At 26.9% G+C, this 18,918-nt stretch overlaps 1 protein-coding gene across 1 annotated transcript; it reads right to left on the minus strand.

Annotated features, from left to right (window-relative positions):
* Positions 1 to 3,508: 3,508 nt before the first annotated feature.
* On the minus strand, positions 3,509 to 7,392 carry LOC101492397 (E3 ubiquitin-protein ligase ORTHRUS 2-like). Its single transcript, XM_004491568.4, has 8 exons — positions 6,860 to 7,392; positions 5,764 to 6,428; positions 5,509 to 5,608; positions 5,344 to 5,405; positions 5,138 to 5,240; positions 4,768 to 4,918; positions 4,406 to 4,623; positions 3,509 to 4,129 (listed from the first exon to the last, which is right to left on the minus strand). The coding sequence occupies exons 1-8, from the start codon at positions 7,286 to 7,288 to the stop codon at positions 3,803 to 3,805; spliced, it is 2,055 nt and encodes a 684-aa protein (XP_004491625.1). The 5' UTR covers positions 7,289 to 7,392; the 3' UTR covers positions 3,509 to 3,802.
* Positions 7,393 to 18,918: the final 11,526 nt, after the last annotated feature.

The raw sequence follows: 18,918 nt of genomic DNA on the forward strand, positions 1-18,918 counted from the left end.
TACTTTGTCAAGTTTGTATTTTTTTTGTACATTTTCATTCTTTTTCTATTTTTTAAAAAATAATAAATGAACTGAAAAAAAAAAACAGAAGGAAGTAGAGAAAACTTGGGCTCAATTTTTTTTTTCAAGTTAGATATCTTCTTCTTTTTGAAATAGATTAGTAAAAAAAATAAAAAATAAAAAGAATGAAGAAGAATAGTAAATATAGATTCTTTTTTTGTTTTACTTATTTTATTTTTCTAATTTTAAAAATTAAAGAAGGAAGAAGGATGAAAAAGAGTCAATATATAGAGACAAGTTCTCCATGCGAATTATTTAAAAATATTTATCATACACAAGATAAATTATCATTGATAAAATTGAACTATTATACATGAGTCAAGATCTTATTAATTATTATTTTTTCAAATAATTAACATATATGAGACCATTTTTCACAAAATAACTAACGAAAAAGTTGACAATTTTGAGACTAAACTATCATACAAGTAACAAATTTTTACCGATAAAATTTCAAAACAAACTATAATACACAAAGCAAATTATTACTAGTGAGGTTGAATTATATATCATACATCATTCATCGATCTCACTGATAAAAATTATAAAATAACTATCATACGTCAAACAAGTTTTTACTTGTGAAAATAAACTATCATATGCAAAACAAATTGTCACTTGTAAAATTGAACTATCATACGTGAAAAAAGATTCACTTATTAAAAATATCAAAATAATTATCATATACCTGACAAGATCTCAATGATAACCTTCTTAAATTATATTTTTAATTTATGATAAAATAATAATAAATTATGCACGATGGATCAAGAAAAGACCCATCACACCCTCAGTTTTAACATCCAATAAACATGTAATTAAATTGAGTAATTACGCAATTGATTTTCTTCAACCATAAAAATATTTCATTCATATCAAAAGGGTGATATACCACATAATGATTTTACATGAACATTAACAATAGTTCAAACTAAATTAGAAATCCTAATTTAGAAAGTGATAAATATAAGACACGTAAGCAAACATTAAAGTGCATAAAACATTACTCCTCAAAGTCCTAATGCATTATCCTCATTTCAAATCAAAAAGAGTGATCTCCAAAATATTAATTTCTTCATCAATAATTAATTTCTTATAAATGAGATTTTAGTGAATGAACAAGTTTTACAGAATGATCGTGTCTTCAAATATCTTAGAGATATATTTTTCTTGTTTAAGAGGTGTTTTGTGCTTTTTTTACTTCTTTGGAGGACCTTCATCAGCCTGATGAGGTTCCATTGGCTAGAATGGTCTTCGTATCATCTTTAGCTAATGAAGAAGAGTAACCCCCAAAATAGAAGCTATCTACAAATTCACTCTATAACTCTCACTATATCAAATCCTAAATTAAGAATCAAAGTGATTTTATTGGTACCACCCCCATTTTACAAAATCGAAACTACTCGGTGAAGGAAAAATAAATTATAAAGATAATTTGTATAAAAATTTACAAAAATCTAAAATTACATGATATACTACTCGTATACATCAAAGTTAACGACTTTTATGTTTTTATTAAATATCGTTAATTATTATGAATCTTTGTCATTAATTAAATTATTTTATATTTGTGTAAAATTTTATATGAATAATCTATATGAAATAAACTTTTAATCTAATGGTATATTTTGTAAAATTTGTATCGATTAGTACATTATCAAACGGTGTAGTATTGGTATTATATTACATTTGTGTAATTTGATCTCTCATTATATATATATATATAGAAGATGAAGATATGTTGACTCCTTGAGTAACTTTGTGATGAGTTATTTCGCTTAATACAAATAATTTCATAAATTCAACCGTAAAATAAAAAGTTTTTATTTAGTAGATCAACTCCATAAATTTTTATAAACTTAAAATTATTTGATAATTCGTTTTATAAATTCAACCGTAAAATAAAAAGTTTTTATTTAGTAGATCAACTCCATAAATTTTTATAAACTTAAAATTATTTGATAATTCGTTAAATAATTTTAAATGAACATAAAATAAACTTTAAAAAAATATAAATAAATATCAATGATTAAATTACATAACTACGAATTTTAGATTTATATAAAATTTTGTGTTTGATCATGAATATATTATAAGAATAATCAACGGTTGGATTTATAAAAATCATCATTTATATTGAGTTATTAAAATAAGTCATTACATAGTTACTTTTGAAATCAACAAATCCTTTTATATATATATATATATATATATATATATATATATATGAAAATGTTAAATGTTAAGATGAAAAACAATAACAAAAAGCAACAAGTCATATGTGTAATTTTTTAAATTGGTTTGACTATTTCAACTCATTATTTTAGAGTGCAATTAGTTTTCCTAACTTACAAATTTAACTTTCATGAATTGTTGGTGAAAAAGTCTATTATAAGAGATCGTATTTATTTTTAAATAATCACTTTTAAGAGTTTTTATTTATTTATTATTATTATTTTAAAAATAAATATAAAATCTAAAACAATTTAAAATAATAAGCTATTATAAATAGCATTTTATAAAAAAACTTTTTTATTACTGATTTTTTATAAAAAAAATATTTCTATTAATAAACACAATATTTTCTACATTTAAAAAAGTCTAACAAATAACTATATATAAGATATTAAAATCCCTTTTTTTATAATACACAAATACAGATCATAAATCTTCCTCTTAACAAAGATGGAAAACAACTTTTGTTTTCACATACTATGCTAATATTTTTTTTATTAGTCATTTTTATAATATTTTTGTGTTATAGGTATGTAGTATCTATCAATCACGGTTTAAAAATGACTGATTTTCATTAAAAAAAATTGTTGGACATAGACGGTAGATTATGGTCTCCCGAAGTAAGAATCCAATGCATCAAGCAACTTTAATAATGATGGAAGCTATATAATCAATTTTTATAATCTATCTTCTCCACTATTTTAGACAAACATCCCGCAATAATTAGTGTGATAACATGAAATATTGTGTTCATTTAGTGGTCGCGCTCTTGATTAGTGGTTGTGTTTTCTAAGTGCTTTTATCAACTATGATACAGATAAATAAAATATAATAATCTCCGATGCAAATATTCACATTGGACCCCTTTTAGAGACAAGGGTCTGTAGTAGGGGGGGTCCCAATTTGGTCCCAATTTCAAAACCACTTTTTGATTATAAAAGAAACAAAAGTTCAAACCGTTATTATTCTCCAAATTCAACAAAGTTCAATTCTCCAATAGGTGAAGTTGCTACATTCTAATTTGTGATTTGTTGTCTGTTTTGGATAACGCCTAAAGAAGTTATATAAAAGAATGTCCTACAACCTATATAAATATCCTTTTTCTTTTGAAAATATAATCTTTTTTGGTTCAAAACTTAATATAAACATTTTTTTTGTCTGTAAAACTTATATAAATATTTAATGATAGTTAAAATAAAATATGGAAATATAATAATGGAAACATATTGCAACATTTAGATTTGAAAATTTGAACATACAATAAAATCCATTGATTCCTTCTAATGTTTTAACAGATAACACTCTTGTCTCCTACTAAACACCAATTGCCCAATCTTGTTAATGCCTTCTCAAACAACGAGAAGTACCCCCAAAAAAGCCATAAAATGCCTTGTCTATGAGGTAGCAATTGAAAAAAAATCCCTTTGAATCAGCAACACATTATGATTGATGCTGTTTAATGCATATCCAAAATAAAACAGCACGATTCAATCCATCATCAAAAAACCTACTTGCAAGTCACTGCCTTAGCTTCAGTTTCTGCCTCATCAATATGTTCCTCCACGGTCACCGCCTTGCCATCAGGGCCTTTCCTACGCTTCTGAGGACGTTTCAGATCATTGTCGTTAATTTCCTCCAATATTTTTTCACTTGAATCACTGGGTTTTGAAACATCAGTGTCCTCGTCCAGCTTCGGAATTTCATCATTTTTAGCACTTGATTCTTCAGAATTCTCCTCCACCTTAGCACTTGATTCTTCAGAACTCTCCTCCATCCGTTGTTGTTCAGCCTGTTGCTGGAGTGATTCTATGACACCCATCATTTCCCTGTTAACCTGTTATAATACAGAAATAATCAAAATAAGCCTTCTTATAGTTTTATTGATGTAGAGAACAAAAATATTTGCAGATTGGGATACAAAACGTTTCATAGTAAATTAGGAATACAATTAAAAGGAACTCCAAGTATTCAATTTGAAGTTTAATAATTCATTCCATATTTGATTGATGCAAATATAAATCCTGATAACAAATATGATTATTAAATCACATTACAAATAATCAATGCAATCTTTTCATAAAGATCTATGTATAAATATGTGCCGTAGTACCTGTGGATTCTGAAGGTAATCAGCAATGTCAGTTGAACAGGTAGGGCATTTCATAACATTCTTCTGTGCACGCAAAGTGCGCCCACTCTGAGATGCTCTCTGCCTGATATAACTTTGGCCAGAAAAAGCACCCTCCAGGCAGGCTTTGCAGAAGTTATGAGCACAAGGTGTAGTAAGAGGGGAAGCCAACACCTTGCGGCATATATTGCAACCAAACTCTGAAAAAACAACGAACACAGAGGCAAAAGTTTTATTAACGTAACAATTTTACTATATACTTATAACAAGTACAGCTTCCAATAACAGTGACCAAAGAAAAAGGAAAAGAGGTTAAAAGTTATATCCAAGGATCATATATATACCTTTCAATAGCCTATCTTTGATCTTGAAGGACACTTTTTTAGCACTTGGCCTGACAACTGTTATTTTTGTTCCATCAATAGGATCCACAATGTTCACTGGCTTCTTACTTAGTGGTGGAGGCTTCTTCCACAACCAGCATCCCTTTTCCTCCTGAAAATTAGACAAATGAACATACTGAGACACACTTACAAAATATATAGAAGAAGAGATAAGGTGGGAAAAAAACATTCCTCTATCAAAGAATTCTCTCAAAAACTAGCCTTATAAGAGTTGAGTGTCTTATAGAGGACAAAAATTATATCTAGAAAACAATGAAGAAATGAAAGTAAATAAAACACTAAAGTCTCATTAGTAGATAACACCACTTACATCAAAGTCCCATGATGGATCACCCTTTCTTTCAGTAATATCAACTGCCTCCTTAAACTCCTTAATTTTAGGCAATGGACGGGGACGATCTCCAGATAAATCACTGCAAATGAACAAAATGAATTGAACTGATCAAGTTCCATACTTTGTATATATGCAATCGCACAAACAGATGGGAAAATGAGAACTAAGGAACCAAAACCAACCTTGTCCATGGAGCTGGTTCATTGTCACACCTCACAAACAAATACCTGCAAACCTTATGACCCTGATGACAAATAGATTGATAATCAATTAGGTTTCACTCAATGTATTTAATAATTGAATAAATGCAATGATTTGTAATTACAAACAAGAATCATCACACTTACTTGTTTTCCAACTTTGCGCCAGCACTTCTCAATTCTATAAACCCCATCATATCTCACACCCTCTGGTGGTGCATAAGCAGAACGTTTCTCCTTGTGGGACCTGAAACAAATACACGAATCCATTAACAAAATATCATATACCAATTTACGAAAAAATGCAACAACAAAAATCATTACATAACATCATAATGAAAATAAACCAATAAGGAATCAATCAATCAATTGAATTCAATGTAACTCATAAAAACAACTAACCTAACAACACGAACAGGATAGCCTTTACGACAACTGACTCTCAAAGCCTCATTCATGTTCTCAAACTGCTGATCAAAGGACTGATCTTTGTTGGTACGCTTGTTACCACTTAGATCCCTTCCACCACTACCAGTGTAAAGGAACCACTCACCGTGATCTTCGTCATCAACATAGCCACCAGAAAGAGCAACAGATTGAGCACCATGAGTACTCTGACCAGCAATTCCAGCAACATGGGGGAAATGAGCACCCCATTGCCTACATTCCATTCTATCCTCCCATGTTTCTCCAACAAGAACCCCTTGATTCCTTATTGGATCATTCTCAGCACTAATAGGTCCAAAATGATCCTTCGGAATTGTCACAAATATTTTCCCACTAGCAGCATTAGCCTTCCCTGACTTCTTTGCTCTCTCAGTGGTGTAAGCAGTATCAGGACGCTCATCATTGCCAACAAAGTGATAAACTTTGTGAGCACTACTCCCTCCAACATTCTCCGATTTCGCTAACTTAGCCATACGAATCGCAATAGCTAATTGTGCATTGATCCTCGGATTACTAGCCATCTTTGGTGGGATTGAAGTCCTGCAAATCGCACAAGTTCTTTTTCCTTGCTGAATCCATTTCTCAAAACACTTCAAACAAAAATTGTGCCCACATGGAGTCTGAAACCAATAACAACAACAACAATCAATAAATCAATCTCGAATATTAATTTTAATTAACCCAAATAATTAATGTACTTCATCTTCACTTAAGATCGAATCAATCACACTGAAATAAAATCAGCCCGATAAATTCAATCTTATCAAACAATATCTTATTAAAACCTAATATTTTTAAGATCGAATCTTCAAAAAATCTAATCGATTCTTCAAAAAATCTGATCGATTCTTCAAAAAATCTAATCGATTCAATCTCACGAAACAATGTAGCAAAAAATCCATTTCAAATAATAATTTCAATAAAACCAAAATACTTTAACCTGACAGAGTTTGGCTCTGTTAGGTTATCTGATCGAATCGATATTAACAAACAATGTAAACCGAGAAATTAATAAGAGAAAATAAAAAATAAAAAAGGTAAAGAAACTAACAGTGACGGGTCTCTCGGGCAACTGCATGCAAAAGGAACAGTTAAGAGAACCATTCAAGATATCAAGGACGCCATTAGTTTTAGTTTTGTTTGAATTAGAATGATCGGAAGTAGGATTAGAAGAAGATCCACCAACGAGTTCTTGACGCTTCTTCGCTTTATCTTCATCGGTAAGAGAAGGATCATTTTCAATAGCGCGAATAGCGGAAACAAGTTCGCCGGCGATGGAAGGAGCAGGAGCATCAACGAGTTGAGAACAATCAGGACATTCCCAATCGAGAAGAGTTGTCGGAACAAGGGGTAAACATGGAACATGCCAAGGAGTAACACATGTTCGACAGTGAAGTGTTTCAGTTTCCAAAGGTTTCGATTTGCAGAGCATGCAGAAGCCATCGGAGTCGCAGGGAAGTTGTTTGTTTGGCTGCGCCATTTGGTGTGATGTCACTGCGATTTTCTTTCTCTTTCGTTTTTCTCGCTTTCTCTTTTCTTTTTTTCTTTTTTTTATATTGAAAAAAATGAAATGATAGTGATATTTTCGTATGCTATTTTTTCTTCCCCTTTTATAGGGAAATATCCAAACATTTTTTCCCTAGCGAGGGAATCGCGCTTTTGAATTTTTACGCTTTTTTCTTTTCCCTCTTTTTTTTCCCTGCTTTTTTTATTTCCCTCTTAGCTTCGTGTCTGTTCGTTTTCAATTTCAACGTTCCTTATTTTAATAATAATTTAATTTAATAATAATTTTTTGGTATGGACATCTATTCACTTTGGCTATTTAATATTTTTTTAATTAAAGTACTACTATTATTATTTTTTATTTGGTAACGTTATGAATCTTATTTTTATTAAATTATGTAATGGTGTATCTCAATAGACATTTATTATTATATCTATTGACTTCGTGCCTATTAACTTCGTCCATGTTCACGAACAGACACGAAATATAAATATATTTTTTTATTGTGTTGAATAAGTATAATATTATTTAATAAAATCTATTTATTAAATTCATGTATCTTTACAGAATTTATAAAGGATTTGAATATAAATATTATTTTTCTTTATTATGTTGACTAAGTATAATATTATTTTGTAGAATCTATTTACTAAATTTATATATCTTTACAAAATTTATAAAGGATTTAATGGATAAGTCCTATTAATGTAAACAACTTTGTTAATTAATATGAGTCATAAATTATATAAATATTGAAACTATGCATTTATAATTATGTAATGAAATGATTAAATAAATGGTTTTTATTAATTGACAACATTAAATTTTTTTTTATGCCATCAATGCATACTCTTTTTTTCTCTTTTATAAAATGTTTTAAGAGTTTAAATCATGTCAACTCTTTTAATTTTTTAATATAAATAGATTAATTATTATGCATTGACAATATCAATTTTTTATACTATTGACACATCACAACCATTCATAGTTGTAATTTTTAATATAGTTACAATAAAAATAAAATATTTTTAATAATTTGACGGTTGAGATTGATTGATAATATAATTTTTTTTTACAACGGTGGATATAAATTAAATCGTAATATAAAATTTATTTTCTTTTTTATAAAATATTGCAAATAATTTTTGTAGTAATAATTTATAAAATTTATTTTTTGCAATAATAATGTAAATTTATTTTAACATATATGTCTAATCAAAACACATTGTAGTGTCACTTTCTTAAGTTAACTCTTAATATATTTTTACGAAAACCTATAAGTAATTTATTGCCACTATAAGAAAATAGTTAATTTGCAAGGAACAAATATTGTAGAAAATGCACCAAATTTGCAAAAACACATTTGCGAGGAACTTTCCAATAGATATGATTTGATAAAAAAACATTGGTCACAAATATTTTTTATTATTAATATATACAAATTAAATTCATTATTTTAATATTATTTACATCAAATTTCATCAGTAAGTATTTCTATGTATAGTTTTTAATAAAGTTTTAAAGAATTTAAATATAAAATATGGATTTAGTAAAAAGAACTGTATAGTAATAATACATTATTACTTTTAAAAATTAATAAAAAAAATATATCATTGTCTTACAAAATTAATAAAAAAAATTAATAAAAAAAAATTATTATCTTGTTTAGTTATATTGTATTACAAAATTCATTTTCATTATACTTATTACTATAATATACTAATAAATATATGTGAATTTGATTGAATTGTGCCTTAAAAAGATTACATTAGTATTAAATTAAATAAATAAAAAAAGTGATAAAAAAAGGTGGTTCCTCATGTGATATTCTACGCAACGTGTTGTCAACCACAAAACAACAACAATTTGTGTTGCATACTCGTTAATATATGAAATAGTTAAACACACTAGTACACAATGTTATCCTTACAAATTAGCAACATATGCCCCCTATATTTGAAGTAATGTGTTGCACACGATACGTAACTGATAAATGTGGATCAATCAAACTTGAGAACATTAAGTATTTGCCATATATTTTAAGTAACAAGTGAGAAAAGACTAAGTTGTTCAATGGTTAGAATTTGTTGAAGTGTGTCCTCAAAATCCTTTGAGTGTACCATTATTTTCTCCAATTTATGTCAAAGTTTAACTTGTTGCCATCACACAATGTTCTTCTCATATACTAGCTGCAAGAGTCACATCACACAATGACCTTGAGTTTTTAGTCGAACCAATGTGTCACTAGTTGAACCGCATGAATCTTGTCTCAGTCAATATTTAAAAAATTATGATACATATATATTAAAATTGAATACTTGAAAACATATATTATACATAATTTATTTTTATTTTATAATTGTAAAAAATGATAAGACAATAATTTATTTTTATAAAAAATCAATGCTAATATTAATTAATATTCTATCATTTTGTATTATATCTAATTATTAATTTAGAATTTAGATCCTTAAATATATATATATATATATATATATATATATATATGTAAAACATGAATTATTGGCAATCAATACATCATAACTTTGACATATTAGAAAACACACATCTCTGCACAAATTAAAGTTAAGAAAATGAATATTTCTGGTGTATAGAAGTTTTCGATGCATTTGTAAAAAAGTTTTACACTGTTAATTATACAAATTAAATTAAATTATTAATTATTATTCACATTACATCTCATAAGTAAATATTTATATAACTTAGATTAAGAGTATTATGATGGATAATATAATCATATCATTCATGTGTGTCATGCTAAAGCTTGTGACTGTGTTCTTATCACATACTCCAAGTAACAACCGAGAAAAAACTAAGTTATCTAATAATTAACAGAGTCGGTATTTGGTTAAATTTGTCCTCAAATCCAAGTTAATGTATTGTCATACTCTCTAATATATGTTAAAGTTGAAGATGTTGCCAACATACAATATTATCCTTATAAACTAGCAACAAATGTCACTTGAGTTCGGAGCACCGTGTAAATAACCTGCTCAATCAACTCGCGTGCATCATGTCAAAGCTTATAATTACATTTTTCACGTATACTCAAAGAAACAACTAAGGAAAGACTAAATTGTTCAATAATTAACTGAGTGAATATTTGTTTGAATGTGTCCTCAAAATCCTATAAAAGTACTATCATACTATTCATTATATGTCAAAGTTAAACTCATTTATAGCACACAATATTGTTCTTGTAAATTAGCAGCAAATGCCACCTGGATTTAGAGTAACATGTTGCATAACTGTCTCAACTAATTCATGTGCATCATGTCAAAGTTTGTGATTACGTTTTCATTTACTATAGGCAACAATCAAGAAAAAGTTAAGTTGTTCAATAGTCAATTGAGTGAGTATTTGGTGAATTGCGTCCTCAAAATCCTTTGAGTGTACCATCATCTTCTCCAATTTATGTCAAAATTGAACACGTTGTCATCATTAAATGTTTTTCTTATATACTAACAACAATTGTCATTTGGATTTGGAGTATCGTGTTGCATAATTTGCACACATGATTCATGTGCATCGTATCAATGCTTGTAGTTATGATTTCGCCCTATACTTCAAACAACAACGGTTAAAATGTTAAGTTGTTTAGTAGTTAGCTAATCAAATATTTGGTAGAATTTGTTCTCAAAGTCATATGAATGTACCATCATACTATCCAATATACGTAAATGTTAAACACTTTTATAACATAATTAATATTGTCATTGCATACTAGCATAATAATTTGGTGAAATATGTCCTCAAAGTTACATGAGTGTAAGATCATATCTTATTAATAACTTCATCCATGTTCATGAACAAACTCAAAAAATATTACTTTCCTTTATTATATCGAATAGATATTGCATATTACTTTTATATAAATTTATATATTCATTTTGTAAAAAAATTCCTCCAATAATTATGATTTCTACTGTATTTACAAATTTCTCCTATATTTTAAACTCTTATAAAATATTTTAGGAATTAGGAGGTTAAATAATTTCAACTATATTTAATTTTTTAATATAAAATAATTACTTTTTGAGAAAATAATGCAAATAGTTTTAATAGTAATTATTTAAGATATTAGTTTCTTTACACTGACGGTGTGATATTTTTATATATGTAATAGTATATACTTTTAAAAAATTAAATAAAAAGGTAATAATATATATTTATTATATAATAATTTAATCAGATTTTAGAAGAATACTATTTAGTTATCTTGTATTATAAAATTGTTTTTTTATTATTAAAATATATTAATAAATATCTATGTGGATTTGATTGAATGATGTGAAAAAATACATTATTATTAAACTCCTAAAAAAGAGATAAAACAAAGTGGTTGTTGAAGTTACAATCTAATCTACAAGTTATCAGCTACGAAACAACTATAGACCCCGTTGAACAATATGCTCCCTGATTCGTGTGTATCATGCAAAAACTTATTATTACGTTTTTGTCATATACTCCACACAACTACTATCTAAAAAGTTTTAGTATGCTTATGTCTTATGAAATGACAACAATCACTCTTTTAATATGCCAATACATAATATTGTCATTACAGACTAGCACCATACGTCAACTGTATTTAAAGCACTATACTGCATAACATGCTCAACTGAATCATGTGTATCACACCAGAGCTTGTGATTTTATTTTTGTCGTGTACTCCAAACAACGATTGAGACAAAATCAAGTTGTTGAATAGTTAATTGGGTGACTATTTGATAGAATGGATCTCAAATCCCTCCAAATGTAATACCACACTGTTCAATACATGTCACAACCGAACATGTTGCTAGCACACAATGTTGTCTTTGCAGACTAGCACTAAATGCCACATGGATTCGGAGTACTGTGTTGCATAACTTGAACAACCGATTCGTGTGCATCATGCTAATACTTGTGATTACATTTTGTCCATATACTCCAAGCATCAATTCATAAAATACTAAGTTGTTTAGTGGTAAATCGAGTGAATATTATGGTGAAATGTGTCATCAAAGCCCATCGAATTAACCACAATACTCTCTAATATATGTCAAAGTTGAACACAATAGCACATAATATTGTCCTTATAAACTAACATCAAATGTCACATGAATTTGGGGTATCGTGTTGCATAACATGTTTAACCGATTCATGTGCATCATGTTAAAGCTTATGGTTACGTTTTTGCCATATAATCCGAACAATAATCGAGAAAATGCTAAATTGTTTAGTAGTTAATCGTGTGAGTATTTAGAGAAATGTGTCCTCAAAGTCCTTTGAATGTACCATCATATTGTCTTATATATGTTGTAACGCCGGGATGTTACATATGTCAAAGCTAAACGCACTATCAACCCACAATATTGTAATTGCAAACTAACATCAAATACCACTTGAATTGTGATTACATTTGTAGAGATAATTTAATTATTATTTACTAATTTTAAATAAAAGTTCCTCTAATTGCTACTACATTTACAAATTTTAGATAATATTTTAAGAGTTTAAATATTTTATACTCTATTTAATTTTGTAATATAAATGAGTACTTTTTGTAAAATTATTGCGTATAACTTTTATAGATATTATTTAATTATAATCCATATTTTTTTTATAATTATTATACACATTTGAATTTCAAACATATTTCATGAGTAAACATTTTTATAATTTTATATTATTTTTTTATAGTTTAAATATTAAATATTGATTCGATCAAAATAAAAATATTATATAATAATAATATACTACTTTAAAAATTATTAAAAATTAGTATAATTATTTACATAAATAATTAACTAGATCATCTATTTTTTTTATAAAAAATCTTACTATTATATTATTTTAATACAATAAATGTGTAATTATCTTTGTCTAGTCGTTCAACTAATGGTAGTGTTTACTTTTTAGGTAAATTATTTATTTTATATGTTCATTACAATATTTTTTGAAATTTTTTAATTGTATTTTAAATGTTATTATGGATGAAAGTCTTAATTTTGTTGGAGTAAATAAATGTTTATGCAAAAAAATGTTATCTATTTTTATGTTTAGTCATATATCTTATAAAATGACAGAGTTCACTCTCTTAGTGTGCCAACACACAATGTTGTCATTACTGTTTAACAACAAATGACACTTGAATTCGACGTGATGTATTGCATAGTTTGCTCAATCGATTCATGCAAATAATGTGAAAGCTTGTATAACATGTTCTCAAAAACTCTCTGAATGTACAATCACATTTCTCCAATATAAATCAAAATTGAACACTTTGTTACCACATATTGTCGTCCGTACATACTAGCAATAAATGTCACATGAATTCGAAGTAACATATGTAGCATAACTTGCACAACTGATTCATGTGCATCACATCGAAGCTTGTGATTACGTTTTAGTCACATAACCAAAGCAACAATCGATAAAATACTAAATTGTTTAGTAGTTACAGGAGTGACTATTTAATAGAATGTGTCCTCAAAGCTTGAATCTTACATTTTTATTTTTTATTTTTAATATTTATAATTTAAACTTTTAGATTATGTTTTTTTTATATAAAATATAACATAATAAAATATTTTAAATTATTTAAAAACAATTATAAATATGAGATAATTTTTACATCAATTCATTTAATTTTCACATCATCGAAATTGGACGTCAAATTAAAAGTTAAGTAAAAGTTTGAAATTTCAAAAATTAATAAACCCCAGTTGGAAAAAAAAAAAAAAAAAAAAAAGAGATCCAAAATTAAGGATCGAACAAAATAATGACTTAAAATTAAAAGTACATTTAATTAAGAAAATTCATTAACACTCGCGTCACCATGATCTAGTGCATTGCATTTGCATAACATATTTAACAAGTGGATTTATGCTCTTGTTTAAGGACGACAACATATCTCGCATTTGCGAATACCCACTTGAACTCGTCTTGATTTGAGTGAAGAAAACCCGTTTTGATTAGGTGCGAGTACGAGTGCAGATATTTCCCTAAAATTAAAATTTAGAGGCAGTGGCGAGTTTGGGATGTTAATATCCACCCCACACTCGAACATGTTCCGCTAATAATATTATTGTAATTTTTAAATTATATATGAATATACTTAATATATTTTTAAATATTAAAAATTATAATAACATCTCTATAGAAAATATTTTTTAATTTTATTATTGTCTAATAATAATTATTTTATCATATTAATTATAATAGATATCATTTTTAAATTTATAATTTTATATATATGAATGAATGTGGATGTAGGTGGAAAAACCTGAACTCAGTTGCGGGTAGGGATGAAAGTCTAAAGTTCATAGAAGTAAAAAAATAGAGATGAGTGCAAGTTTTTTCTGATTAGTCGGATGTGAAAGTGGGTAGACAAAATCTACCAACGCCTTGTTGCCATGCCTACTCTTGGTTTGGCTTGATGCATGACAATGAACTGGATTGGAGCTTGTAGCATGTTCAGTTTCTAGTTGAAGCTGTCATTAGAACATTTATGCAACTGAAATATGGAAAAGTGGTAGTAGTTATTTAGGAATATTGTGTCGTGAAAACACACATGGTATACATTTTATTAGTTTGTTGTTGACAAAGTTGTGCATATTTTATTTTGAGTATTTTGATATAGTGCAAATTTTATTATTGGTAATTGGTGGTGAATACATAACACTTGATTTTGATTTTGCTGAGATGGACTGGAGAAACAGGCTTCAATGTGTATTTTATCTATTTTATAAATAACACTTAGTGTATGCTTTGGGTGGGTGTAAGTGTTGTCCTAAATGTAGGTTCCAAATATTTATAAATAAACATTTTTAAAAATAAATAAATATGACTAACCTATCTTTTTTTATTTTGACATAAATATGTCCAAATTTTTATGAGGGTGTAAAAATGTTTTATACTGTTAATTATACAAATTAAATTTATTATTTAATTATTATTCACATCACATCTAATCAGTAAATATTCACACAACTTAGATTTAGAGTGTCGTGATGCATAATATGCTCAAATCATTCATGTGCATCATGCTAAAGCTTACGTTTTTGCCACATACTCCAAACAACAAGCGATAAAAAACTAAGTTATCTAGTAACTATCAGAGTCAGTATTTGGTTAAATTTGTTTTCAATGTCATATGAATGTATTGTCATACTCTCTAATATATGTTAAAGTTGAAGATGTTGCCAACACACAATATTGTCTTTATGAATTAGCAACAAATGTCAATTGGATTTGGAGTACCGTAGTAAATAACATGCTTAATCAACTCATGTGCATCACGTCAAAGCTTATGATTACATTTTTTTTCGTATACTCGAAGAAAAAATTAAGAAAAGACTAAGTTGTTCAATAGCTATCTGAGTTAATATTTTTTTAAATGTTTCCTCAAAACCCTCTTAAAGTACCATCACACTCTTCAATATATGTAAAAGTTAAACTTATTGATAGCACACAGTATTCTTCTTATAAACTAGTAGCAAATGCCACCTGAATTCAGAGTATCGTATTACGTAATTTGCTTAACTTTTTCATGTGCATCGTGTTAAAGCTTGTGATTACGTTTTTTCCATTTACTATAAGCAACAATCGAGAAAAGGCTAAGTTGTTCAATAGTCAAATGAGTGAGTATTTGGTGAATTATGTCCTCAAAATCCTTTGAATGTACATCATCTTCTCCAATTTATGTTAAAATTGAATATGTTATCGTACAATGTTGTCCTTATATACTAGCAACAATTGTCATTTGGATTCGGAGTATCGTGTTGCATAAATTGCACATCCGATTCATGTGCATCGTATCAATGCATATAGTTACATTTTTGCCATATACTTGAAGCAACAACTATGAAAATGTTAAACTATTTAATATTTAACTCAACAAATATTTGATAGAATGTGTTCTTAAAGTCATATGAATGTATCATTGTACTCTCCAATATATGTCAATATTAAACATTGCTCGAACATAATTAATATTATCACTATATATTAACATCATACTTTGATAGAATGTATCCTCAAAATTACATGAGTGGTAGATCATACACTACTAATAACTTCATCAATGTTCATTATATTGAATAAATATTGCATATTACTTTTGTATAAAAAATTTCTTCCAATAATTTTGATTTCTATCGTGTTTACAAATTTATACTATATTTTCAACTCTTATAAAATATTCTAAGAGCTTAAATAATTTCAATTATATTTAATTTTTTAATATAATTATTTTTTGATAAAATAATGCAAATAACTTTAGTAGTAATTATTTAAGATATTAGTTTCTTTATGCTGACGATGTAATAATTTTATATATGCATCCAATCAAAATACATCATAGTATCACTTTCTTGAATTAGTTTTTTTACATATCTTCACAAAATTTACCAAAAATGATTTAGATACACATGTAAATGAAAAATTTAAACTATCAATGTATATAAATTAAATTTATTATTTAATTATTAATCACATCATAGTTCATCAAGTTAATATTTGTATAGTTTTTAAGAGTTTAAATAGTCAAAAAGAAAATACTATATTGTAATAGTCTATTACTTAAAAAAATAATAATAAAAAAGGTAATAATATTTATTACATAAATATTTGATTATATTTTACTATTATACCATTTATTCTTCATGTATTACAATTTTTTTAATTATATTTATTATTAAAATATATTAATAAATATCTATGTGAATTAGATTGAATGATGTGAAAAAAATGCACTAATATTAAACTCTTAAAAAAGAGATAAAACAAAGTAGTTGTTGACATTATAATATACTCTACAAGTTGTCAGCTACGGAACAACAGTAGACTCTGTTGCACAATATGTTCACTATTCATGTGCATTATGCCAAAATTATTATTACATTTTTGTCATATACTTCACGCAACTAGCACGAGATATAATGTGATCTCAAAGTCCTCTAAATGTATCACCATACTCTTCAATATATGTCACAGTCAAACATGTTGCTAGCACACAATGTTGTCTTTACAGACTAGCACAAAATGGCACATGGATTCAGAGTACTGTGTTGCATAACTCGCACAACCGATTCATGTGCATCATGTCAATACTTGTGATTACATTTTTGCCATGCACACGAAGCTACAATTGATAAAAAAATTAAGTTGTTCAATGATTAATTGAGTGAATATTTTGGTGAAATGTGTCATCAAAGCCCACTGAATCAACCACCATATTATCTGATATATCTCAGAGTTGAACACATTAGCACACAATATTGTCCTTATAGACTAGCATCAAATGCCATATGAATTTGGGGTATCCTGCGACATAACATGTCAAAACTTATTGTTACATTTTTGCCATACTTTGAACAACAATCCAAAAAATGATGTTATTTAGTAGTTGATCGAGTGAATATTTAGATAAACGTGTCTTCAAAGTCCCTTGAATATACCATTATACTGTCTAATATATGTCAAAGCTAAACACACTATCAACACACAATATTGTAATTGCAGACTAACATCAAACACCACTGGAATTGTAATTATTTTTGTAGAGATGATGTAACTATTATTTACTAATTTTAAACAAAAGTTCATCCGATTATTCTAATTACTATTACATTTATAAATTTTAGATAATATTTTAGGAGTTTAAATATTATTTGCTCTATTTAGTTTTGTAATATAAAATTATCACTTTTTTGAAAAATTATTGCATATAACTTTTATAGATATTATTTAATTATTATTCACAAAAGTTTTTTAATTTTTATTTCTTTATAATTACTCACATCATTTGAATATCAAACATATCTCATGAATAAATATTTATATACATTTTTTTCAGAGTTTAGATATTAAATATTGATTCGATCAAAATAAAAATATTATATAATGATAATATACTATGTTTAAAAATAATTAAAAAATAGGCTAAATTACATCTGCGGTCCCTTAACTTAATTTCAAGTAACGTTTTAGTCCTTTATATTATTTTTTTTCCGAGTTGGTCATTTATTTTAATTTTAAGTAACAATTTGATATTTTATGTTTTAAAATGTCAACAATGTTGTCCTTTTTTGTTTACAAAAATTCAAAAAAATCATTAAAATTTTCAAACAAAACCCCTAAAATTCATTATCATCTTCAATAAAATACAAATTTAATCAAATTCATAACTTAAATCTTGAAATAAACTCATATTTTCATTCTTTATTTGATGTTGTTGGAGATGAAAATATGAGTGTATTTGAATATTTGAGTTATGGATTTGATAAAATTTGCATTATATTGAAGATGATTATTAATTTTATGGGTTTTGGTTGAAAATTTTGATGATTTTTTTTGAATTTTTGTATAAAAAAGGATAACATTGTTGAAATTTTAAAACATAAAATATCAAATTGTCACTTAAGATTACAATAAAGGACCAACTTGGGAAAAAAAAGAAGATAAATGACTGAAATGTTACCTGAAATTAAGTTAAGAGACCACATATGTAATTTAGCCTAAAAAATATTATAATTATTTACATAAATATTTAACCAAATCTTCTATTATATTTGTTTATAAAAAATCTTACTATTATA

The sequence above is a fragment of the Cicer arietinum genome, chromosome 2 (genome assembly GCF_000331145.2).
Source record: "Cicer arietinum cultivar CDC Frontier isolate Library 1 chromosome 2, Cicar.CDCFrontier_v2.0, whole genome shotgun sequence".
Classification (NCBI taxonomy): domain Eukaryota; kingdom Viridiplantae; phylum Streptophyta; class Magnoliopsida; order Fabales; family Fabaceae; genus Cicer; species Cicer arietinum.

Coding starts and splice junctions, on each gene's coding strand:
- LOC101492397 (XM_004491568.4), bottom strand. CDS start 7,288: ATGGCGCAGCCAAACAAACAACTTCCCTGCGACTCCGATGGCTTCTGC. Junction 6,429..6,859: donor TGCCCGAGAGACCCGTCACT/GTTAGTTTCTTT, acceptor TATTGGTTTCAG/ACTCCATGTGGGCACAATTT. Junction 4,919..5,137: donor ATCCATCATGGGACTTTGAT/GTAAGTGGTGTT, acceptor TCTAATTTTCAG/GAGGAAAAGGGATGCTGGTT.